The 25,472-nt window shown below is 40.8% G+C and overlaps 2 protein-coding genes across 4 annotated transcripts in view; one reads left to right on the plus strand and one right to left on the minus strand.

Moving 5' to 3' along the window:
• Nucleotides 1-20,119, plus strand: part of agps (alkylglycerone phosphate synthase) — a 35,265-nt gene extending 15,146 nt beyond the window's left edge. For all 3 annotated transcript variants that reach the window (XM_061792325.1, XM_061792326.1, XM_061792327.1), the window contains 8 exons: nucleotides 1,026-1,102; nucleotides 1,190-1,302; nucleotides 5,373-5,442; nucleotides 6,079-6,140; nucleotides 7,512-7,601; nucleotides 9,880-9,979; nucleotides 10,066-10,123; nucleotides 17,795-20,119. In XM_061792325.1, coding sequence (XP_061648309.1) covers nucleotides 1,026-1,102; nucleotides 1,190-1,302; nucleotides 5,373-5,442; nucleotides 6,079-6,140; nucleotides 7,512-7,601; nucleotides 9,880-9,979; nucleotides 10,066-10,123; nucleotides 17,795-17,916 — 692 coding nt within the window. In that variant the 3' untranslated portion in view covers nucleotides 17,917-20,119. The remainder of the gene's footprint in view (nucleotides 1-1,025; nucleotides 1,103-1,189; nucleotides 1,303-5,372; nucleotides 5,443-6,078; nucleotides 6,141-7,511; nucleotides 7,602-9,879; nucleotides 9,980-10,065; nucleotides 10,124-17,794) is intronic.
• A 1,171-nt stretch (nucleotides 20,120-21,290) lies between these two features.
• pde11a (phosphodiesterase 11a) overlaps nucleotides 21,291-25,472 on the minus strand; it is a 47,288-nt gene continuing 43,106 nt past the window's right edge. The window contains exon 20 of the mRNA XM_061792845.1: nucleotides 21,291-25,288. Within this exon, the coding sequence (XP_061648829.1) occupies nucleotides 25,079-25,288 (210 nt within the window). The 3' untranslated portion in view covers nucleotides 21,291-25,078. The remainder of the gene's footprint in view (nucleotides 25,289-25,472) is intronic.

The following is a 25,472-nucleotide window of genomic DNA, read 5'->3' on the forward strand; positions in this document are numbered from 1 at the left end:
AAAAAAAAAAAAAAAGGCTCTCGGCCCAAGTGAGGTAGTCGTTCCATTGAAGTTTTATGATGCTATTCCTGAAGGTCTGGCCAATGCATCTGGCATCACCAGAGATCTGAGTAAAACTCCCCCAGCCTCCAGGGATCTCATTATCTTGCCTAGATTTCCGCTTTTCACCAAGTAGGCACCTCTGAGCATTAAGCAAGCTAGATGAAGCTTCCAGGTTTCCTACTAATAACTGTAACTCATGGCTCCTTGATACGTTCTCGGGCTTATTAGTGGCTTCTTTCACACTTTTAATCATGTTGAGTACGACCAATTGATGCGTTCACAAGTCCTCAGATGGGGACTACACATGTAATTTAGTCTTGCCTGTCTACGCATTCAATATGAAAAATTAGACTGTTGTCACGATCACTGAGCTTTTATATGCGAAAGGGAGGAGCAAAGAACAGAGGATGGAGGGAAGTAAGAGCAAAATCATACACAGCCTGGGTGTAATGTCTCACTGAATGTTGTTATTAATTAAACAGTGTGAGGTTGCTGACAGAAGTAAAGACACGTAGTCAAACCTCGAAGTGGACAAAATTAGGCCGCTAAGTGATGAAGAGAGTGGAGCATGCACAGGGAGAAATAAATGAACTGTAAAGTCTCCGCGACATCACGCATGACTTGATTGATAGCCGTCCTCATTTTGCTTGTCCGCAAGCACTTTTTGTGTGTCTGATCAGGAATAAATAAATAAATAAATAAAGTGTGTGTGAGGAAGACTGATATCGCCGCGTCAACTCCGCTTCCCTTCAGAAAGCTGTGATTTATAGTCGATGTCGCCAGCAACTACCGGCCCCTTGTGAAGTTATTCAAATGTTGCCGTTTATTTTTCCTCCTTTTGTTTGAGAGCCCAAATAACTCTTGACCGGTAGCTCTCATTGATTCCTGGAAGGTGCTAGCATAAGACTATGACTAATGTTTGAAACTAAATCCTCCTTGGCGTCCACGTCTTTATGGCTAACCCTTAACTGGTGTGTCCACAGGTCATGCACTCAAGCCTCAAGTGTCGTCACTTTTCACCTCATTTCTGGACGGTCTAAAAAAACTGTACATCACCAAGGTAAAACACGAGCACAAGCGCTCGGTGTCGGAGGCACTCTACAAGTGTTTCCCATGAAAAATGAACCTCGGCCTCTTAAATCCTCAGTTCAAAGGCTTCGACCAGAACCGCTTGTGCGTGGCTACCCTGCTGTTCGAGGGAGACCGAGAGAAGGTCCTGCAGCACGAGAAGCAAGTTTATGACATTGCCGCAATGTTTGGGTCAGTACTTTCCTCCTCTTCTCTATCTCATTGCAAAGCACATGACTATGAAGGAGGAATAGGGCTACACTGAACCCCCGTTTATTGCAGGGGATACGTTTCAGACCTACCCGAAATAAATCTGCAATATAGAGAGACAGTGTAATTTCAAAAAATATATATTTCTATTTCTTAGCACCTGTTCTCTCTCATGCATACTGTTCTCCAAATAAGAGGTTAATTGTGCTTTCTTCAAGCTGTTTGTCACAGCCAGTTGACGTTTACCATAAAACAAAAGAGAAATAAACATTATATATTTAAACACCAAAATGCTCAACCAAACCATGTAATTGCGTCTAATGAAAGTCTGCATGCTTAATAATGCCAACATAAAATGTGAGACGCCAGAGACAGGCTAACAGAATTGAGCATAGATGTTATGGTAATTAGAAAGCTTCAAACAGCTGCTGCTTTAAACACACATGGAGCAGCAATACCTACATACATATATTCTCTCTGCTTTGTGGGAATGACCACTATTACTGGAGCTCATTTGACGCTCAACCTAATATTACACTGAAGGCGCATAACTCTAAATTTGGACTGGCCTGTAGACTTTAAATACTCATACAAAACTGTATACTGAAAAGAAAAGAAAAAAGTTATGCAAAAAAAGTAATTATAAGAATGAAGTTGAAATATTACAAGAATAGTTTACTTTTTCCAGGAATATGAATTATAATTTTGCGAATTAATGCATTTCATGCATGGACCTGTGATGAGGATTTTGTCAAGATAGTTTGACAAATATTTGACACCGTTTGTTCCAGCCTCAAGTGTTTTATGAATATTTAATGTTTTTACCTAATTGATATGAAAGGTTTCTAGAAAAAGACAGCAACATTTCTGTCTTTTTGTTGTTGTTTCATGTTGGATTATAGGCGTTCATTTAAAAAACATGACTTAAAATTCTGACTTCGTCTCTATTATGACTCTTCTCAGAAATATACAGCTAGCCTATTCTTGTGACATTACTTTATTTTTGTAACATTACTTTTTTGTCATTTTAATAGTTCTTTATTTTCAGTTTAGTCCTATGACTCCTTCATATGTAACAACATCAACAGTACACAGACATCTCTAGTCATGCAACCCTCAAAAGAAATCACTCGCCTCACTTCACCAGCCATAAGTAGAAGTAACGGTGAAAAGGACGATTTGGGCTCGGTGTTGCGCTGAGTTGTTTGTCTTAGTTTGTGGTGATGGATCACCTGTGGATGTCCTCCTGCCAGGCCCGCCTTTGTGGGTGCTGATCAATGAGGTCTTTGGGGGGGGGAGAATCAGCTACACATCAGGCTCCCTGGGATGCTCCACAGATGATTTAGGCCAATTTGAAACATTCAGTTAAAGTTATGTCACGTCACAGTACAGACTGGAAAGATTTGGGCCATTTTTTTTCACATATTCTACGGTGCAACAGTAAGATGATTAAGAAACACTAAAAATGTAGTATATACTCATTTGCCACATATTAGGTACATCTCCACAAAGGAGATCCAAGAAAGCTAATACTCACTTTAATTCACACTGAAAGAGCGCTATTAATCTAGCATATGTATATTATTATTGATACCTGTCTGGTATGTTGAACAACCCAAATACCTGTTTGGAACATTACACAGGTGAACAGGCTAATTGGAAACAGGTGGGTGCCATGATTGGGTATAAAAGCAGCTTCCCTAAATTGCTCAGTCATTCACAAGCAAAGATGGGGCGAGGTTCACCTCTTTGTGAACAAGTGAGTGAGAAAATAGTTTAAGGACAATGTTCCTCAACGTACAATTACAAGGAATTTAAGGATTTCATCATCTACGGTCCATAATATCATCAAAAGGTTTAGAGAATCTGGAAAAATCACTGCATGTAAGCGGCAAGGCCGAAAACCAACATTGAATGCACGTGACCTTCGATCCCTCAGGCGGCATTGCATCAAAAACCAACATCAATGTGTAAAGGATATCACCACATGGGCTCAGGAACACTTCAGAAAACCAATGTCAGTAAATACAGTTCGGCGCTACATCTGTAAGTGCAACTTGAAACTCTACTATGCAAAGCAAAAGCCATTTATCAACAACACCCAGAAACCCCGCCGGCTTCTCTGGGCCCGAGCTCATCTAAGATGGACTGATGCAAAGTGGAAAAGTGTTCCGTGGTCCGACTAGTCCACATTTAAAATAGTTTTTGGAAATTGTGGACATCGTGTCCTCCGGGCCAAAGAGGAAAAGAACCATCCGGACTGTTATGGACGCAGAGTTCAAAAGCCAGCATCTGTGATGGTATGGGGCTGTGTTCGTGCCAATGGCATGGGTAACTTGCACATCTGTGAAGGCACCATTAATGCTGAAAGGTACATGCAGGTTTTGGAGAAACATATGCTGCCATCCAAGCCACGTCTTTTTCATGGACGCCCCTGCTTATTTCAGCAAGACAATGCCAAACCCCATTCTGCATGTTACAACAGCGTGGCTTCGTAATAAAAGAGTGCGGGTACTAGACTGGCCTGCCTGCAGTCCAGACCTGTCTCCCATTGAAAATGTGTGGCGCATTATGAAGCGGAAAATACGACAACGGAGACCCTGGACTGTTGAACAGCTGAAGCTGTACATCAAGCAAGAATGGGAACGAACTCCACCTACAAAGCTTCAACAATTAGTGTCCTCAGTTCCCAAATGTTTATTGAATGTTGTTAAAAGAAAAGGTGATGTAACACAGTGGTAAACATGACCCTGTCCCAGCTTTTTTGGAACGTGTTGCAGTCATAAAATTCTAAGTTAATGATTATTTGCTATAAACAATAAAGTTTATCAGTTTGAACATTGAATATCTTGTCTTTGTAGTGTATTCAATTAAATATAGGTCGACCATGTTTTGAAAATCATCGTATTCTGTTTTTATTTGTTCAACACAACGTCCCAACTTCATTGGAATTGGGGTTGTAGTATATACACTACTCAAAATGATTCAACCCCCATTGCAAATACAATTTATTTGTAAAAGGACAAATAAACCAATAAAACAAGAACAATTTAAATAGCTCATCACAACAACTATTAGAAGTGGCTATTAGTTTTTAGACATCTATTTAAAATGTGTACATAAAAATGTTTAACAAATTAATTGCATCGTTTTCTCTCATTAAGGTTTATGAATTGCAATTTAGTTCCCATTTGTTTGGTTAGCGCACACCTCAGCGTAGTGCTGCTCTTCTGTTTTACTCACAGTAAGCGCAACTACCTGCAGAGTCCATTCTTTGTCAATAAAATGCGCTGCGACATGTGAGCAGAGGTTTTGCGTAAGCCACCACAGGAAGTAAATAAAACTGCGTTAACTGCGTTAATTTTTACGCGATACATTATTTCAATTTATCTCCAAAGTTGTCGCAGTAACTTTGACAGCCATATTAGAAACACATCACCTTTATGATTCTACACCCCTGCAAAGTCCAATTAGACACCTTGGCAAAAAAAAAATATATATAAATACAAGTAAGCGTTATTTTACCCCTGCATCATGGGACTGAAATAATTCAGAGTAGCAAAAAGAAGTTTGTGTATTATTTGTTTCAAGAAGGAGGCGCTGCAATATGGGATATCGATTGTTTTTGACTATTAGATTGCTATTGGCTGAGCTGGAGGACTGACCTTTTGATACACAACAATTGCATCATAAGAAAGTTGGCAGGTGCACAGAGCCTCCTCCGCTTTATTGCATTATTTCCAGTAAAAGACGATCAAGTGCCAGTGATGGATAAGTGCACCTCTTTGAGGGATCTTTTCCTCTGGTGTTGGAAAACAGCATGAATCGATATAGCGATTTTCTAATGAGCTTGGCCTGATTAGTTTGGGTGCTAGATGAAAATTTGATTACACACCGCAGGTGATGGATGTGCGGCTGACCTGCGGCGACGCACACAGCGCGGCCCCATTGATCTGCAAATTGTTGGATTGACGGGCTCGCAAGCAGCTGCTGGGAGAGCGGCTCACAAAGAAGCCACTGTTGAATATTAACCCTGTTATCTTTTTTTCCAGAGGCCTGGCAGCCGGAGAGGACAATGGGCAAAGGGGCTACATGTTGACCTTTGTCATCGCTTACCTCCGGGTGGGTGACCGTTCTGTTTTTTGTTTTTTTTTGTTTTGTTTTGTTTTTTACGCGGGCTGTGCTGATGGGCAGCTGGGCAGGGCCTCTGACAGGAGATAGTGTAGAGACAAACACAAGGAGCCTGCAAAATGTGACCTCAAGGCCCTTGATTTGATGTGGTCATACTTATTGTCAGGCTTTTTACCACCCTGGAGTGTGTTGATTTTGAGTATTACAAATTATTTTCTTTTTAAACCAATCCCCATGTAGCATTTAAAGGCTAATCCACAATTGGAATACATTCTTTTAGACTTTGAAAGAAAGAAAGAAAGAAAAAAGGAGAGCGAAAGAAAAGAAAATGTGGAAGGAAAGGGATGGATAGATGAGTGATAGAGATAGAAGAATGATGATCGATGGCTTGTTAGAGGGATAGATAGATGGGTTGGATGGATGGATAGACCACCTGTATGCCTCATCTTTGCCATTAGAACAACAACAACCCACTCAAATCTAACTACATGAATATTTAATGGGATGCTCCTTTGCTCAAGTCCCAACCCACTAAACATTTTAGTGAAATGAAGTTTTGTCGAAGCATATCTTTTTCGACATACCTCAATAGGTGCATGTATAATGTTGATGTTCCTCTCTGGACAGGACTTGGGGATGGACTACTATGTGATAGGGGAGTCGTTTGAGACCTCTGTACCCTGGGACAGGTAAATACACAATGGTGGTGGTGACTTTGTTGCACCAGACATGTCACATTTAAATACTCCCCATAGCCACTTGGATCAGGACATTCAATAAAGGGGGTCTTCCATTTACGAAGCTGTGTTTTTACGCTAATATTGTAGTGAGGTCGTAATTACAGTAAATATTTGGAGGAAAAACAATATTTGTTGGCCTTAAATATAAATCAGGGATAACTAAGATATCCTTCTTGTGGCCGCGTGACGTACTCTTACACTGCTGTGCAAACAAGTTCAGTGAGTGCCTTTCGTAACCCCAAAACCTTATGTTGGGACCTGCGTAAATCGAGGACCCTGATCACAGTGGAAGCTCAAACGCTGGCCACAAATAGTTCCTGGATGCCTATAGATCTCTGATTTGTTCAGATTGCCAAATACGGTGTTCCCTGCATCTTTGCGACCCAATTTAAATAAATAATAATAATATATTTTTTTAAAATGCCTTTTGCTTCATCTAGTAGCATCTTGGTGCCAAGAAACTATGTTGAAGTGAGTTGAGGAGTTTCATTTAGACAAAAGTAGTAATTGGCTGCCATCTTATGGCATGTATAGGCCATTGTAAACCTTTTTGAGGTGTCGTCAATTACTCAGGGATTTTCGTTATTCACATCAGGGCTCGGTCGCTGTAATACAAACATTACCCCAAAGGAAATAATGCAAATAGAGAGAATCTTTTCCTGGGTTGAACTGAAACTTTTACCATATTACCGTTACTATTACGAGGTAATGTTTTTAGTAACAAGTTAACAGTCTTAACTTGCCATACAAGAGTTTGTATGTCACCGCTTACATCATGTACGTTTTGGCATACAGTTTATTCTTCTTCTTAGACCTCTTGTCACAAAAAAAGCCTAAAAAATTTGCACTGAGCAAGAGTTTTGGTACTTGTTAAAGCGAGATCTCCTGAGGTATAATGAGGTCTTTCATGACGTCATGCACAGCAGCAGAAGTCGGAAATAATTGTTCCATTGTATTTCAACCCACTTGCTTAAACCAAGCATGAGCCACATGTTCAAGTCCCACCCGATTGCAGTGTGCTCCACTTTTCGTCCTTGTTGCCATTGTCGCCCCTCGTTGCGTAACACGCGTGACGGGAGAAACGGGGAGAGCAAGCATCCGAGGCGAGCGCAGGAGCTCGGCTCATTAGACATCCCCCACACGGCTGCACATGCTGGCGGCCATTTCCGAACCACTGGAAACCTCTCTCACAGTGGTCTCCATGTTCAAGTACACTTCCTCGTACCCCTTTTGTAATATCTTTGTACTGCCAAATGTAGTCCATATGCATTCTTTACCACAATGAAGAGAAATAACTTGAATATTTTTCTTCACTTGCAGGGTTCTGGACATCTGCCGGAATGTCAAAGCTCGCATCGTTGGAGAGTGTAAAGACAAAGGAGTCCAGTTTCCTCCGTATTCCACATGCAGGTAACATTTGCTTTGTGATTCTGTTGGATTGTATCAGTAGTTTTTTATGTCCCCAAATGTGCTCCCTGCAACAAAGAGTGCACGTGCTGTTTTTTGGGGAGGCGCTAATGACCATCTTTGACAATTTTGCAGGTGATGCATCGTGACTTTTGAGATTAAAGTAAAGCTTCCTCCTTTGAACCTAAGTCTGCTGTACAAAATCAGCTAGACATATAATGCATTTTTTTCACAATTGAAAACAGTTCCCAGGTTCTTTAATAACATTTGCATTTGTGAAAATAGCTTTAGGATCAACAATGAGAGGAAATTTTAAACACCATATTTATTTTCTTGCTGAAATTAGCTTGTTTTTAGAGGCGACAGTTTACTCCGCCACATAAACTGCAGGTATAATAGCCAGTTGAGTAGCGTCTATTCGCGAGAGCAGAGCCTTCAGGTTAAAAAAAATAAAATAAAATTTAAAAAAAACATCGCTTGAAAGTAGCTCTGGATCTTCATCCCGGCAAGTTTATCATGCCATGATCGGATAAACTCAGTCTGGAGGCGTTATGTAAATTAGTGCAGAATGGCCCGCTCACAGGCACTGTTCAGAAATTGGCAGACAAAAGATTTACTTGCTTGTTTAAATTCATAATTGATGGCTGCGCAGGCACAACAGAGACCATATATGTCTCCTTAAAGCAATATTATGTAATAACTGTTAACTATTATCTAACTATTAATTCAAAAGAGCAGTTTCAAAATCTGTCTGCATCATTGCTAGTGCAAACCCTGGATTCGTTACTTTGTACGATACTGGTGAACCATGCTCGATGCTTCATGTCATATTTATCACTACACTTGCATTTTAGCACAGAGGTCTAAAAGTAAATGACACTTCCTAACTGCTAAAGTAGCCCTAAAGTCAAACAAATCAAAACAATTCTATTCCTTAGTGCTTCTTTAAGTATAATAATCAAGCCATTTTAGATGTTTGGATGTAGCACATAGAGCCGGGGAGCCTTCGCCAGAGCCTGACGGCGAGGCGGCGGAGGCGAGCCAGGCGGCCGCTCTATGCTCGTGGACAGATTAGGCCTCAGCCTGATTATGCCACAGCTATTCATTTCCTGGCCGCAGTCTGTCACATGATTGATTTGTCCATTTAACCTCTGGAGCAGCCAGCGTGCCAGGAGATGGGCCATGTCAAATGAACAAGGGCTCTGCCCTCGACGGGGAGCGAGGCCGCAAGAGAGACTCTAAACTGAGGGACTCGTCTTTACCCTTTTTATTTAGAGGCACGCATATAGGTAATGTTGTGTTTGGTTTTCTTATTGAGACATTTCTCCGTATGTTGATTTAAATCAAAGTGGTCAAACTCATTTTTGTCACGGCCCTCGAGTCACCGCATTGTAAATTACATATGCACAATCAACTCTGCTATTGATAATTATAGTATTTTTAACAACAAATTGAATTTGAAATGGGAAGTCATGGAAAACTGTGGCATGTAAGCATACAACTTCAGTTTTTGTAAAGAAGAGATTTGGTGAAAAAAAAGCTTGTCATATCTGTTACAAAGTGAAGACAAATTGCAACTTCAAAATGAAAACAGCAAACCCCAAACCTCGCCACACAAAGTGATGCAGCGTGCAGGATATGCCCCCCAATATTATCAATATTATTCATTCATTCTATAGTGCTTGTCCTCCTTAGGGTTACAGATGAACTGGAGGCCATCCCAGCTGACTTTTTGGCTGAGTGCGTTCATCCTCGATTGGTCGTCAGCCAATCGCAGGGCACATATAGACAAACAACCATTCACGTTTACATTGACTTTCTCTGGAAATTCAGTCAGTAATGTAGTCAGGGACACTGAACCGAACATTCATGTTTTTGGAATGGCGGAGGAAGCCAGTGTGCCCGGAGAAAACCCTCAGAACTACTGGGAGAACATGCAAACTCCACACATGGGCCTGAGAGTCAAACCCGGGACCTCTCGACTGTGATGTACACGTGCTAACCACTTGGTTACCATGCTGGCCTCAATTTTTTTTATTTCATGTTAAAAAAATAAGATGTCTCTGGAGAGTAAAGCTGAATTTCATCTGGATCCGATCCAGATTTCCATTTGAAAATTCCACCAATCAAGCTCAGATGCATTACTCTTAAATCTCTGTTATAGCTGTCAAATCTCATAATATCAGATATAGAATATGAATTCTTTGGAGTCAGTGCCATAGTTGAAGACATTTACTCATTGATTTAGCAGATGTTTAAATTCACATGTTTTGTTTTTCAGGGTAACTCAAACATATGACGCCGGTGCCTGTGTCTACTTTTACTTTGCCTTCAACTACAGGGGTCTCGCTGATCCAGTGCACGTGTATGAACAAGTGGAAGTGCGTTATTTACTCCACCCGAAGCACAAATATGCTCCCATATTGGGGATGGAATGATTAAAGTGTGATATTTTATTTTTCCTCAGCATGCTGCTCGAGAGGAGATCCTTGCCAACGGAGGGAGTTTATCGCATCACCATGGAGGTAGGACAAGCTGATGGGGATTATTATTTTGCATGGAATGTCGTAACTGAAGCATTTATATATATGCACAGCACACACACAAGCCTCAACATTGTCTGCAATTTAATAAGAGCCAGCACAAAAGCTATTTAACGCAACTACAAATGACAACTACAATGTAAAGAGATTTTTAGATTGTGCTGGTGTACCTATTGTTGTGATCATTATTATATAGATCCGTGTTACACAGCTATTGATAAACTGGCTGGACCCCTCCCCGATTATCGGATCTCTCTAAAAGATTATCTTCGGACATTGTCTAATTGCCTATATTAATATATTAAACCATAAATATACTACAAACTAGGATCCTAAAACACTTTAGCATTTCAAATTTATGACCTAATCCAACTTTATACAGAGGTACTTTAAGAACAACACAGTTGGCCAAAGTGAACTTAAAACATACTTCCTTGACACCAATTACTACTTTCCTAATAGCCTGAGCTTTGGCCCCATCTTGTGGCATTTTAGGGCATTTCAAAAAGAGCACATAATCTGCAAATTGGCAGGGCTACTGCCATTACCACATAAGATAAGATGGCCTAGCTTCTTCTATTTCTTCTTCTACTGTGCTCTTTGTTGTACTTAGTCTTTTCTGTCAGTCTGGATCCCTGTGGCACCATGCTGCCTCTCACAGGTCCGTCTCGGTACTGTGACAGATGTGTGTGGTGTGCTGCTATTCATTTTGAGTACACCACACACTACAGCAGCAGTAAAACACATACTTGCCATTTTTTTGGAGTCTCACATTGGATGAATTTAAAAAATTTGGTATGCATGTTTCCCACTTTAGTATAAGTTGACAGGTATTGACATGCGTGCTTGAAATGCACATTTTGCATTGGTCTCCTTCATGGGTCCAAACTGCGTCCCGACAGCTGCGACAGAGCCGTTTGTTCATTTCGGCGGTGACCAAATGAAACGAGAGCAGGGGAGGGTGGCCAAGCAACTCTGCTGGCCCCATCAGGGCTCAGCGAAACGCCCGCCTTATCTATATTGCCATCCGCCTGGCTGTTTTCATACATCACTTCAGGCTATTCATCACTCCTGTCAAAAACAGTATGCAGCGAATCAGCCGCGATATTAAACTGCAATTTTTTCCCCAAAGGCAGGGGACGGGTTCAAAATTAAAAGATTGCTAATAAAAAGAAGGTGGCGGGGGCCGACGTAAATGATGCCGCCGGTGTTGCCGCTTGAATGCTGACCTCCAAACGGTGGCCCGGCCACCCTGAGCTGCCTGGGGAGGTGACAGGAAGGAGGTATTGATGCGACTCCTGTGTGCGAGGCCCACTCTGTAATTGTGATTAATAACAGCGGGGCTCGCTATCTAGCCGCAGACAGACCAGTTTGTCTGGCTACAATCAGCCGCTGACAAATGTAGCCGCTTCCAGTGGGTTTTGTGTATCAAAGCAAACAGATGTAGTCAAGGATGGCCAAGTTGGAGGGCACAGTGGGAAATACACTTTTTTTTATGTCGAGCAATCCACCACTGTCTCTGCAGCACAAGACACAATGCTAACATGTGCTAGTGAGTGACTTTACCCAGAGGAGTCAATAGCCTCTTTCACACACAGGTCCGGCTAAATTGCCAAACCAGAGCTCTAACAGAAGAAAGGGCATTTATCTGCCTTTTCTTTTTATGCACCTGCAACTGGGTCACACATGACATGGCGTCCCACAATCAGAAAATTAAATTAGATGGTGTTTTATTTGTACAGTTAAGAATGCCCCTAGTTTTTTTAGTTTTTCTAGTTACGAGCTATCACTTGGTCGATTTTGTTTTTGTTGTTGTTTTGTGTGTGTGCTTTGTGCCGCGAGCCAAAACTTGAGCTCCGAGCGAGCTTCAGATAAAGCGCTGCAATTAAGGTATTCTAATATCCTCGGAAGTGGGCAAGGAGACCCATAGTCCTCAATACACTTTCAGCTGTTTATTGAACGGGACAAACAGTCAAACACACAAATGCAAAATGAGAACACTCGTAAGGAGCTGCTGTAGGTCACAACTCACGCCCAGATGCTCACACTGAAAACTGGCCAACGCTACTTCAACTCCTAACATCAATCACTAAACCCCGCCCCTTAAAAACATGTGACAAATAGTTCTGGTGGTTCTTCTTACTACCGGAATGTATCAATGGTATTTCAGTTAATTTCAATAAGGATTTTTTTTTTTTTTTTTTGAATGAATGAAACTGGTAAAATTTAACTAATATAAAATACATTTTAATTAAATCATTAAGTGCACCTTTTTTCTTATATTTAAGCACTGTGTTAATGTTTAAACTGTGGATAATGTTGCTGTAGCCTGCAAAAATAATTTAACATTAAATTCCTACTACCTTACTGTATTTTAATAATGGTCATGATGATGTTACTTTTTGAGATAGTAATTGAGAAAATGGATAGATGGATGAAATTAGCCTGTTTGAGGGGGTGTTTCTTTTCTGTATTGTTAAGGCAATAATTCCATCCATTCATATACAATAGTGCTTCATTAGGTTCGTGGGTGAACTGGAGCCTATTCCAGCTGACTTTGGAAGAGAGGCGGGGTACACCCGCCTGCTATTGTTACCCCTGTCTTTAAATCCGGTGACTCAACGTCTCTGAATAACTACAGACCTATAAGCATTCTTCCGGCCATTTCCAAAGTTGCAGAAAAATGGGTGTCAGAGCAGATTGTCCATTATTTAATCAGCAGCTCCTCCTCTCTCCACGCCATGCAGTTTGGTTTCAGATCCAAGCATTCCACTGAAATGGCTACATGCCTCTTCATTGAGAAAATAAAATCTTCTCTCGACAAGGGTGGAGTTGTAGGGGCGGTGTTCTTGGACCTCAGGAAAGCTTTTGATACAGTAAATCACTCTGTTCTTCTTACCAAGCTCTCAAAATTTAACTTCTCTCCCAAAGCTGTGAGCTGGATTGAATCATATCTGCATGACCGAACACAATCTGTATCAGTTAACAACTGCAGATCAGAGTCTCTTAGGCTAACCTCTGGAGTCCCTCAGGGATCAATATTGGGCCCCCTTTTATTTAGTCTTTATCTCAACCATTTGCCCACTGTTTGCTCTGAAGCAGAGTGCGTAATGTATGCAGACGACACAGTTTTCTTTGTTCATGGTCGCTCCAAAGATGCTGTTGCTGCTAAACTCACTAATACAATGTCCTGTGTCACAACTTGGTTGCAGGAGTGCTGTCTACAGCTAAACGTTTCTAAAACTGTAGGCATGTATTTCACTAAAATAAATAGAGTATCACCTGACCCCGACATACTTGTTAATGGAGAAAAAATGCAAATTGTCAGCCAATACAAATATCCTGGGTTAATAATAGATTCACAGCTTTCCTTTAAAGCCCATATTGACAAATTGTGTAAAAATATCAAATTAAACCTCGCAAATTTTCGTGCAATTCGGAATGAAATGTCAACTGAAGCTGCAAAAATTTACCTGCATTCGATGATTCTTAGTCACTTTAACTATTGCATAACCAGTTGGTCCCAGGCTGGTCAGAATGCAAAAAAAACCATTGGAAGTTTTGTACAAACAAGTAATTAAAGTGATGGATAAAAAACCAAGGCACTATCATCACTGTGCAATTTTAAAAAAATACAGTCTTTTAAACTGGGACCGTCTTCACATATTTGCAGATTTAAATTTGATTTATAAAGTACTGCATGATTTGGCCCCAGCTCCTCTGGCTGAGTTCATCAGCCAAAGAAACAGCTCTGTCAGAGGTGACTGTCTCATTCCTCTGCGCAGGAGCACTTTCAGTAAGTCAGCCTGGTCAGTGAGGAGCGCTGGTGAGTGGAACTCAGTACCTGAGGAGGTTAAACTGCTTACAACATACAAGGCCTTCACAAAAAAACAGAAAATGTGGCTAGTTAACACCTATAGCTGCCAACACTAAAAGACAAGTATGTTATGTTGTCTTTTTGTTATGATCAAAAAAATTATGGTTTTATTCTCTCTTAATAGTATAGTTTGATTATGTATCCTGTATTATATTGTCTTGTAGATGTATTTTACTGCTTTTTTACATCATGGCCAGGGGACTACAGATGAAAACTAGCCTTCTGGCTAATTCTGGCTTTTTTAACCATGTGTACTTCATGTGTTTTATGAAATTGCATTGTCCCCTTTCAAAAATAAACTGATAAACTGAAACACCCATGACCGCTAGCCAGCCGATTGTAGGCCACAAATAGACAACCATTCACAATCACATTCAAACCTATACACAATTTAGATATTTCAGCGAGTCTAACATGCATGTTTTGGGGAATTTGGGAGGAAGACAGACTACCCGGATAAAAGGCACTCAAGCACGGGGTGAACATGCAAACTCCACACAAAATTGTGAGGACAGACGTGATAACCAGTAACCTACTGTGCTGCCAAAGGCAAAAAAAACAAAAAAGGAAGGAACTGGTGCTGTGATTGACAGGTGATCAATCCAGGGTGTACCCCGCCTCTCACTCTAAACTCATGTGGGATGGTCTCCAGACCCCCCTGACCCTGAACAGGATAAGCGTGATAGAAAATGGATGGCTGCTTGTAAAAGCAGTGCTTCAAGTGGGTCACCGGTGCAGCAGCAGTGTGGACCCTCTGAGCATCCATCACCTGCACACCTCTCCATCTATCAATGCTTGGGGGAGTGGGGGTGTTCAGTCCCTCGACCTCCATTTATCGGCGAGGAGGCCTTCGTCCTCACCTTTACCACCGTGGAGCGCTCACTCGATGGAGATGATTCAGTTGAGCTCTACCTTTCAGTGGCGGGACAAAGCCTTTGCCGGGGTGGGAAGGCGCGCCACAGCGCCGCACTGCACCTCTCGCTCTTCCTGGCTTGCCTCAGCTGCGAGGCCGCCCGCCAGAGATTGATGGCGACGGCGAGCGAGAGAGAGAGCAAGCGCGACAAGATAGATGTGTAAATTATAACGCTGATGGAGGCAATGATGCAGTCCCGCCACCTTCTGTTTTCTCTCCTTCCCAGGAGGAGTCATGGAGGTGGAACCAAAGGGAAGGAGGGGGCCACCACCACCTTTTTTTTTTATTTATTTTTTTTTTATTATAATTTTATTTTTTTTTTTAGTTATGGGGCAGAAGCTGATTGGTCCCTCTGTCACCATCTGGAGGTGCATGTGCTATCAGAGCCCCCCGGTGACCCCCTTGTCTGGCCTCTTGTGTCAGGAGGCCCTCACAGCCCGATCCCCATCTGGGTTCCTTGGCTTGACTCTAATAACAAATATGTCAGGGCCCGTCCTATCTACACAGGCGGGGGTACTGCTCCCCCCCCCCCTCTAATCTCCTGTGATTACGCTGCTATTTTCAAGTATTTACACAGTGAGGAGCACCTGTTCTCAGCCTGATCCTTTCCCAAATAATGGTGTTACGCTGCTCTCAAATTGGCACGATTCCAAAAGTTAAAAGTTAAAAAAGTTCAACAAAAACACTTCAGACACTGTGGGTACTTGAACACAACTTTCACTTTGACTTTTATATCAGTTTTCATTTTTGTAATGTGACTAACTGAATGAATGAGGCTGGATTCAAGTGACACCATTTTTTTGCTTTCAAATGGCACAATTGCGTGAATAGAAGAACCGCATGAAATCCGATATCTGCAGATTGGAATCCGAACTCTTTCTCAGTGTGGATAAAAATCCCATACGTATTGGATATGTGCCAATGTGAGTGCATCGTAAATGGACAGATCGGATATACCCTGTCATTGCCAGCGTGATGTTACCCAAATACACCAATTGGTGACTTAGACACCCGCATGATCTGCCCACAAAAAAAACCCACTGGCAACTCGAAACTGAATCAAAAGAATAGACAATTAAACATGGTGTAAATGGGTAAGCAGTGGGGAAGACACCCATCTGGACAGAGTAATTCACAATATTTAAAATCTGTCTGTCCAAGTGTTTTTAAGAACGACGTGGGTATTGCATCTAGTAGGCAGGTTGTTGGGTTTACTTGGGAGAAAACCCGACCAAATCTCCTCGCATCAACCAGAGCAAAACTCTCCAGTGCTTCCTCAGGTAAAAATGAAGGTTCAGGTGTGTTAAAAATCACGTTTTGAGATAAAGCACTGGATCTGATACCATCGCTCTTGCTCCTGAAGTGGTTTGCAAAGTCCTCGTAGATCCCCACTGATGGTGTCATGAGAGCTTTTTTTGGTGCTGGTTAAAAGGTCAAAGGTGGAAAAAACTAATTTGGGATTGTTTTCGTTGTCTGTCATGAGTTTAGAGAAATGGGAAATTATTGCAGGTTTTGAGTTGTTCATTGAATATTTCATAATGAACCGTCAACTTGTTTTTTCTCTCCTCCTCTTTGGACTCCTGCAATTTCTTTTTCATTTTTGGAGGTCTCCTTTTCTCTACAGTGGTAGGTTTTATTTTTTATTGTTTTAGCTAAAAGTGGAGCGCTATAAAATCCCAATCAAATTTTCCGCCACTTCAGAAGTCTGATTAAATTGGAGTTGGGCATTTGGACCTGCCGTGCAAAGCCGAGTCACTTTAATACAAGTAAATGGTAAAAAAATCTTGAAAAACCTTGGGAAACATGTTTGCCATCTTATTCACATGAATGTCTATTTGCAAAGCACATTATGAAGAAAATCTAACTGCTTGTAGAAAGTTTTTAAAACATTTTATGTATTAAGTCATATGAAATGTTTATGTGAAATAACGAACTTAAAAACGGCACATGAGCCTCGCGTACTCCCCACAGTTGGAAGGATGGAGCATTGTTTAGCCCCTCCATTTCGGGTCAAAGCTCAGAGAGGGCGACCACGCCAAGGAAGCTCACACTTCTCCCTCTGTGAATGGATGAAAAGATGGAGGGAGGGAGAGAGAGAGAGAGAGAGAGGGCAAGTGTGGAGCAGAGGTATGGATGGAGGTTGTGAGCTGCAGGGTGTCATCTGGCTGGGTGAGAGGAGCGAGTGAGGGCCCTCCAGCCCCTCCCACTCCTCCTGTGGGAACACACACGCACGCACACACCCTAATGAGTTTGATAGTCTGCTGAGCTCTATAAATCATGCCATGCAAAACATTTCTCCTGGCTGAATAAAAGCATTTATCACCCTCTGTTTATTCACTCACTCTCACAAGATTGATTGGCTCACAGCAGCCTGCCGAGCAATCAGCCGTGCCCATACACCCCCGCCGCCCCCCTCCCTACGCTAAACATCAGCCCCCCCCCTTCACTCGTCTTCCTTCTCATCCATCCATTCATTTCTATTTTCTGTCTCCGCGGTGGGGAAACGTCGCAAGAGTGGCCCCCACTATATCGCAGTGTTTTTGTGCGCGTCGGAAATCTGCTGTTTATAACCACGTGCGAATGCCCTCGCATGTGGGAAAGGAGAGCCAAAGTCACCGATGCACTTTTCAGCTGTTAATTGGATGCCAGGAGAACAGTACAACATTAGTGTACAGTGTGGGAAAAATGAAAAATTCTTCGAATTTCCAAAATCATTACTTTTCAGGAAATTAAAAAAAATCGAATTGCTCATGCTCACCCCATCAGGCTCCGCCTCTTAAAGGCACATGCATGTACACACACATCCACTCTAAACGTCACCGCCAGCCCATCCATTCATTACCATTCTCCCCTGTGTCCACAGTGGGGAAACTTCGTAAGGAGTGGATGAGGCAGACCATTTCCAGTGTAGGCATGGGCATGCTGCAGTCCGTCAAAGACTACGTGGACCCCGGTAACATCTTTGGCAACAGAAACCTCCTCTAACGCCACACACACATGCACACGCCTCCTCCGTCTTTATCACACAGCCACTCTAAAACCATGCAAAGAGATTCTACAATTTGAAAGGGACTCTTGTGTTCTTCTGGATCCGTCATGTGGTGCCATGTGCGTCCGCGATAACATGAAGTGATAACATGATGTGAAATGAGCGATAGCGATCGGTGACGTTGGTCTCGTACGCAACATCAACTCCACATCAACTCACTTCTATTGAAAGCCGTTGAAGTATTTATTCCATATCCTCGATATCCAGCTTTTTCCCCCCACTACCAGTGCCATTTACAGCCTGGTAATATGAACTTTCCAGACATTTGACCATTCATTCTATATATTTGATATACAGCCAAAGATACGCACGAATAGAATGACTGTCGTACTAGTAAAAAAAAAAATTTTTTTAAATAAAATCCACTACAAGTGCCACTTTTGGCTGACTAGTACAACCTCAAAATAGATATGCTTGATAAGTAGCTTAAGGTCCATGTACCTGTATGCTCTTTGTCTTCACTAGTAATACAATTCAGCACACTGGTAGAATCACTGTCTCACTAGTAACATTTCCCACTACTGTATGACATTTCTCCACACTAGTAGGACAACTTTGTTACTAGAGAGGCAAAACTGTGCACTAGTTGACATCTATGTAGTTCTCGTACTACTGAGGAAGTGCTAGATGTTAACAAATAGAATTTTATAATGTTACTAGTAGTATAGTTACTGTAGTTATCCTACTTCTATGACAAAGTCACCCTAGTAGTGAGCGCAAAGAGCGTACTAGTACATCTACCTTAAACTGGATATTGGGTAAATGTATTTTTTTTTTTTTTTTTTTTTTTTAAACGGCTTTCCGTACACGTGGTCATCTCGTTAGTGTTACTGAAGCTCTGTGCCTTCTCAAAAGCTTTTGTCTGCCTCCCCCCTCCAAATACTTTACATGTATACTTCCCGACACGATGTACTTGCATACGTAAGTAACCCTTTCCTTTGTGAAGCAACAATGACTTTGTGAATGTGTGTCGCACTGATGACGTGTTGCCATTGCCATAAATGTTTTGTTTTGTTTTTGGACCGAATGAACTAACCCCTGCTTGGACCTTGACTTGACTCTGTGTTACTTTGTGTATTTTTGTATCCGAAGCTCCCAGAATGTGTTACTGACAAACAACAGTTGTTGTTTTTTTGTTTATAACCGCACCGACTTCACCTTTCTCTCACGCGCTACCAAAGGCTTAAACACATGTAAACTCCTACAAACTATTTTTGAATCCGCATTTGCAAATGCAAGAAGCCCTTTGAAGTGTTTCTTGAAGAGCTTCCCGTTAAATTCCTTGTTTCTTTAAATTGACAGTAATAATTTCCCCCCTCTCTGCTACATAAACTGCATTTTCTCACCTTTTAAAAGCAGCTTTAAATGAGTTTTCTGACCAAAATGTTTGCCAAACCATTAAGTACACATCCAATCTAAGGGGTGTATCGAAAATGATGCTTTTTACGAAGATGATAATGCTCATTTGTTATTTCTAGGGTTGCACCGAGTAATACTTGTGAAAATGCTCTGACATTACACGCCGACACCACGCGATCAGCCTCACTTATACTTTTCGGGTAGGACCTATGTCAACATAAAAAGTAATGATAACAATCTAAAAGACATTTTCATCACATGTGCAAGAGGTAATGGCATTATCAAGTATCGGTATTCTGTATCAGCGCATAATTAAATGTCATTGTTGTACTTGTACTGGGTCTGAAAAAAGTGCCTAGTTTACTGTCCAGTGGAAAGCACGATTCTCTAAAGTTCGCTCTCAGTATGACGCAGTGCACTGCAAATTACTACCACAATAATAAATCCGGAGCATTATTACTTTCATAAAGGCAGCACTGTTATATTTGGATGTGCAAGTGTACCTAATGATGTGGCCTGTGGGTGTATAGTTTACTATGAACTTGCCTTTGCCTCCCCTCAAGTGATTATTTTTTAAAAATATTTCCTTAACAAATTGATGGATTGATTTAGGAGCTGCTGCCTGACATGACATCATCATTTTTTTTTTACTTGACAAATATGTGTGCTTTTGACTATTATGTAGAATTCCCTTTTGTTATTCTCTCCAGATAATACAGTACAAGAAAATCCAGTGTGTTTTGTCAGCGCCCTTTGTGCAATAAATGCAACTAAAACAGCCCTCAGGAGGATTTGTATTTATTGCAAATTATTATTTTATTTTTGTAGTTGCGATTATTATGGATGGGATTCCCAGTGGGAGCCTGACAGCAGGCTAAGCTGAGGGGCGATTCAGGCCCTTCATGACAGGTCTTCTTCCCTGCACAGCAGATCCTCATTTGGGAATCATTTTCCACCCACGCAGCCGCCTACACGCTGCCTACTGACGTCACCGCCGGCAACAGCCGTCAGCAGCAGCGCGCAGCCTTGGTCTTGTCACGTCATGCGCTTGCTGCAGCTTTTATGCCGCTCACTCCCAATTCATGCATTCGTTTGAATGTATGGCGTATCCCTTTCATGTATACAGATTGCAGGATGTATGGATTCCTCCCTATTGCTCCCCTTATATGATGATGATAATAACAGAAAATATTTCCATTTTCAGCAATGTCTTATGCACTGTATATGAAATCGATCCAAAAGTAAAGAAAATACAATCCTCGATATACATATATAGTTTTAATATGGAATCTATGAAACAATAGAATAATGCATTTTTAGTATAAAATTATTAAAGTACAATATGTATTTAATACATCTATTAAAACAAAATACAATATATACATAAAATATGGATTCTGTTTGAAAAATAAAACTATAAAGAAACATTTTCATTATGGGGTCTTCAAAAATAAAATATATTTGTTTAATATTGAGTGTAAATAAAATGGAAATATACATTTTAATATAAAACCTAATAAATACAATACACTGTATCTGTACATATATTTAAAAAAAATACAATAGACTATCATGTATATTGGATTGTTTATATACGTACATTATATATGTATGTATTGTATTTTTGAAGCAATTCCATATGAAATCTGTATTGTACATCTATAGATTCCATGTTAATGTGTATAAATCGTATTTTATTTATTTTGAATAGATTCCATGTTATATTTATGTGTATATACTGTAATTCATTATTATTTTTAAAATAGATTCCATATTAGTTTAGTCGATTCCAATGATTGTTTTTTTGTTTTGTTTTTTTCCTTTCCATTCATTCACTGCTACATTTTATTGAGCTTCAGCATGTGGATATAGTTTCTTCCACACGAGGGCAGCACGCTACTGAAAGAAACCGTGAGGACTTTCATGCCAATGAAGTCGAGTCCAGGCCATGTAGCAGCATCATGTTTATTCAAAGTGAAGTACAGAAAGTCGGCAACATTGCACATCAGCGTCATCATGCCTGGGCTTTTGCTTTCACTTAAATAAGTCCAAAAACACAAAGAGAAGAAACACGTTACATCATGTAACTTACAAGTCAAAAAAGACAAGATTAAGGAAGGGAGACCGATAGAAAAATAGAACAGTGATAGTCATAATCAGCACAACCTCATGCAGTACTATTGAAGACATGCAGTTGTGTGGCAATCCGAGGTATTTGTTACGGTTCCGCGGTTGCTACATCCTCAGAGTTGTCTTTGAATGCAACACAGGAGTCATTAAAAACATGCAACTTAAACGTTGTTCAATGAAAAACACATTAAGAACCATGCCTGGCAAGGTGCACAAGGTCACGTTAAAAAAAAAAAAAAAGACCCAATAAAGTACAACACAAGTCATAAGGCAAAAAAGTAAACGACTACTTAAGAGTATTCATATGAAAAGATTGGCTTGTGACCCTATGGGCACTTCAGTACTACAACTAAGTGTCAGTCAGTCAGAGTCATCCTTGGACTTGAAAAGCTGTAAGACAGTCTGAAGAGTTGGTGAGGTGGGGGGGAGGCCAAATGCCAGAGAAATAAATGCAACTTTAAGAATCATTCTGCAAGATTAAATGGCTTACTTGAGCAGAAATACAACTTCGTCAAGGCACATTGTGTGTCCGTGTGCGTATGCGTGTGTTTGTGTGTGAATATTTCCATAAGTTTATGTGGTAAGGTTGGGTCCAGACATACAGTTAGGTCCACAAGTATTTGGACTTGGTTTCTTGGTTAAGACTAGGTTTCTTGGTTAAGCCTTTAATACACCATCATCATAAATCCTAAATGTCATTGTCAATTGAAGAGACAGACATTCAGTGATTTCACAGATGGCGTTTGGACATTTGACATGATTGTAAATCAAACCATTATTTTCATACTTGGGTGGTAAGTATCCACTAACCCTAATCCGAACCCCTAACCTCAATGTTTTTGAACTCATCATACATTTCATTTTTAATTTAAAAAACATTCAGCCATTCTACAGATTTTACATTTGTGATACAACCACGTTACCTTCCGTGAACACACAAAAAAAAAATAATACAAATATCAATCACAAAATAAAAATGTTTCAAATATATTTATGTATATATTTTTTAATGAACAGGTTAAATAGTCTATCGTTAGTGACGAGTAAAGTTGTTTCGTTCATCTCAGTTGTCTGATTTTGTGACACATTTCCAGTCTTGGGGCGCACAAAACTCCACCCATTGACTCTCGAGAAAATACAAACAGATACAAATAAATAAAAATACAACAGATCGGACCAACAAGAGGCGCAACATTCCAGCGCCCCGAGATGAATGTCCATAAAGTCTCTTTACGATTTAAGAATTTTCAACAAATATGTTGAAATTGTTACAAAATGAGAAGCAGTTGAGAGAATGAGCGGGACCAATTTTAGGGTATTATTTTCTATTTCTGTGTTCTATTATACAGAATTTATTTCAACAGGTTACCTGAAATATACAACTTGCAATGTGATTAAAAATGTTCAGAACCACTGAGTATATAGCACAAATGTTATTAACTCATTTCTTTGGTGATACTATAAAATAATTGAAAAGAGGCTTTGTGGACACTGTATTTATAATCATGTCAACGGTTTTGAGAAAAAATGGAGATAAAGTAAACCCTGCAACAAATAGCGAAAGAATGCAAGTAATTGACAGCCCCCACCCAAAAGGTTTATAAGTGCCGATATGAATATTTTTCATCCCGAAATGCATCAGGAACTATGATTCCCAAACTCTTTAATTTCATTTCAAACTCATCTTACAATATTACCCTTAAAATATATGGCTTACAAATAATTTGTTAAAATAAATAAATACAAATTCCACCAGAAGTGCACATGTACATGCACATGCAGCGAAGACTCTCCATAATTTCCACTAACAAATAAATTAAACTCTTCCCCAACATATAAATATTTTATTCTCTCAGTCGATATGCAGCACTTCAACAAAGGTTCCTTGACACCAATTACTACTATTAGTGCATACTTTAGTGCCATCTTAGGGTTTTAAAGAAAGTGTACGAAACACAGCAAATAGGTGAGTTTTCTGCGGAGAGGTTATAAAGAAAAGAAATGTGAAAATAAGAATTTGCGAATAGCGAACTGGGACTATGCGGGGCTTCACGAAAGAGTGTTATTACAGACATAGACACACACGCAATTATTTTTGTGATTCCATATTAGTTTAGTCGATTCCACAGATTTGTTTTCATACTGAACAGCTTGAGTCACCTATTCGCGGAATTATTTTGGCTAACCTATTTTCCATTGTTTGCTGGAAAACGCATCTAATGGCTGTTTTTTTCTTCCCTTTTTCTGTAACACCCCAAAATGCCATAAGATGGCGCCAAAGCCCTGGCTAATGGGAAAGTAGTACTTTGTGTCAAGGAACCTTTGTTGAAGTGATGCCTCTCATCTTAGTGACAGACTTTGCATGTCAGGGAGGAGCTAAGTTTAGCCTGGGTTGTTAGTAGAAGCTGCGGAGTCTTCATGTAAGTTCATTTTTTTTATATATCAAATCATCTTTAAACGATTTATTTTGAAAGGTAATGTATGACTTTGAAATGTTATTCAAGTGTTTTGGAATCATAGTCCATAGTATATTTACTGTTTAATATATTTATTTTGCCATCTAGCGGCGTCTTGGTACTAAGGAACTATGTTAAAGTGAGTTTAGGAACTTTATTTGGACAAAAGTAGTGCTTTGCTGCCATGTTGTGGCATTTAAACCTTTTTAGGGGCCATCAATTACTCACGATGTGGCTTGCAGTGGTGCACTGTACAGTGGTTTCTCGCGATTCGCGCAGGAGAGGGACCAGGTCAGACCGCTAATAGCGAAAATCTGCAGACAACTGATGCCCATTATAATTGCGCAAAATTGAATTTTTTTATTTTAAACCCCCAGAAATTATTGAATAAGTGGGATAAACCGCAAATAAGTGTTTTGGGGGTTGGTTCCCCCATAAAAGAAAAAAAAAAGAGGAAAAAAATTGAAAACAACTTGCGAATAGGTGAATCCATGGATGCCAAACTGCGTGTGTCCACTGTACTCAATTTTACTGTTTTATAAAACGGTAGTCCATAAATCCTAACTGGAAAATGCCATGTTGTTGTGAAACCTCTTAAAGTCTACACTTTAATCCCATCTTTTTTTTTTTTTTATGTAAAATGGACTTGTGGTGTAAAATGGCAAATTGATTTAAAAAAAATAAATAAAAAAATCCATCACGGGTGCCATTTTCCCAAGTGCCCATGTAAAAGGAGGCCATGCATTTTTCATGGGGAATCTTTCAAACAAGGCACAGGAGGGGAGGAAGTGGAGCAAGCACGGCTGCTCGCTCAACACTTCATCCTTCTACAGCCACACCACAATCCAGACTTGTGACAGCACTTGAACGCAACATGGTCCTCAGTAGCCTACAGTATGTACACATTTACAGAGAACATCCGTCACGCAAGCGTCACCCCTCCACTATCTGGACCGTGCCTTGTTGCGCAAACGGCCGCACTACAGTGGTCAGCCGACATGCTGACACAGCTCATCCGCAGCCACCCTGACAAAATTCGCACACCTCCTGGAGCTTTTCCGCTCGTCGCCGAGGAGCAAAAAGGTCCGAGGACCCCGCCTTCCCGGCAAAAGTCGCAGGCCGTAAGAGGAAGTGAGATGTCATAAAAGGCGAGCTAACCCACTGGTTTGGAGGCCGCACTGCTGCTACGGCAGGGCGAGCCGCCCGTCTTGGGCGGCGGGCAGCCGACGGGCTCGGAGGGGCTCGCCGGGGCAGAGACACTGCGGTCGTGTTGCCTCTTGTTGTTCAGCTCCTCCCATTTGGACCTGTTGGCTTGGATCATGTCGAGCATGGGCTTCAGTTTCGGATTCAACTTGACCAGAGTCTGGAGAGACGCAGAGCCAGAAGACAAAAGTATGACAGTGGGCTCAGTTCAATTCAATAGTATTTCTATTGCAACAGAAGTTATCTCACGGCACTTTACACGACTTCAGTGTTTAATTCCTTCTGTGACTCGTGACTTGTATGTATCTATAACCATCATTCTTCATTAATATGAATGGAAATGC

This window comes from Phyllopteryx taeniolatus, chromosome 12 (assembly GCF_024500385.1).
Source record: "Phyllopteryx taeniolatus isolate TA_2022b chromosome 12, UOR_Ptae_1.2, whole genome shotgun sequence".
Classification (NCBI taxonomy): domain Eukaryota; kingdom Metazoa; phylum Chordata; class Actinopteri; order Syngnathiformes; family Syngnathidae; genus Phyllopteryx; species Phyllopteryx taeniolatus.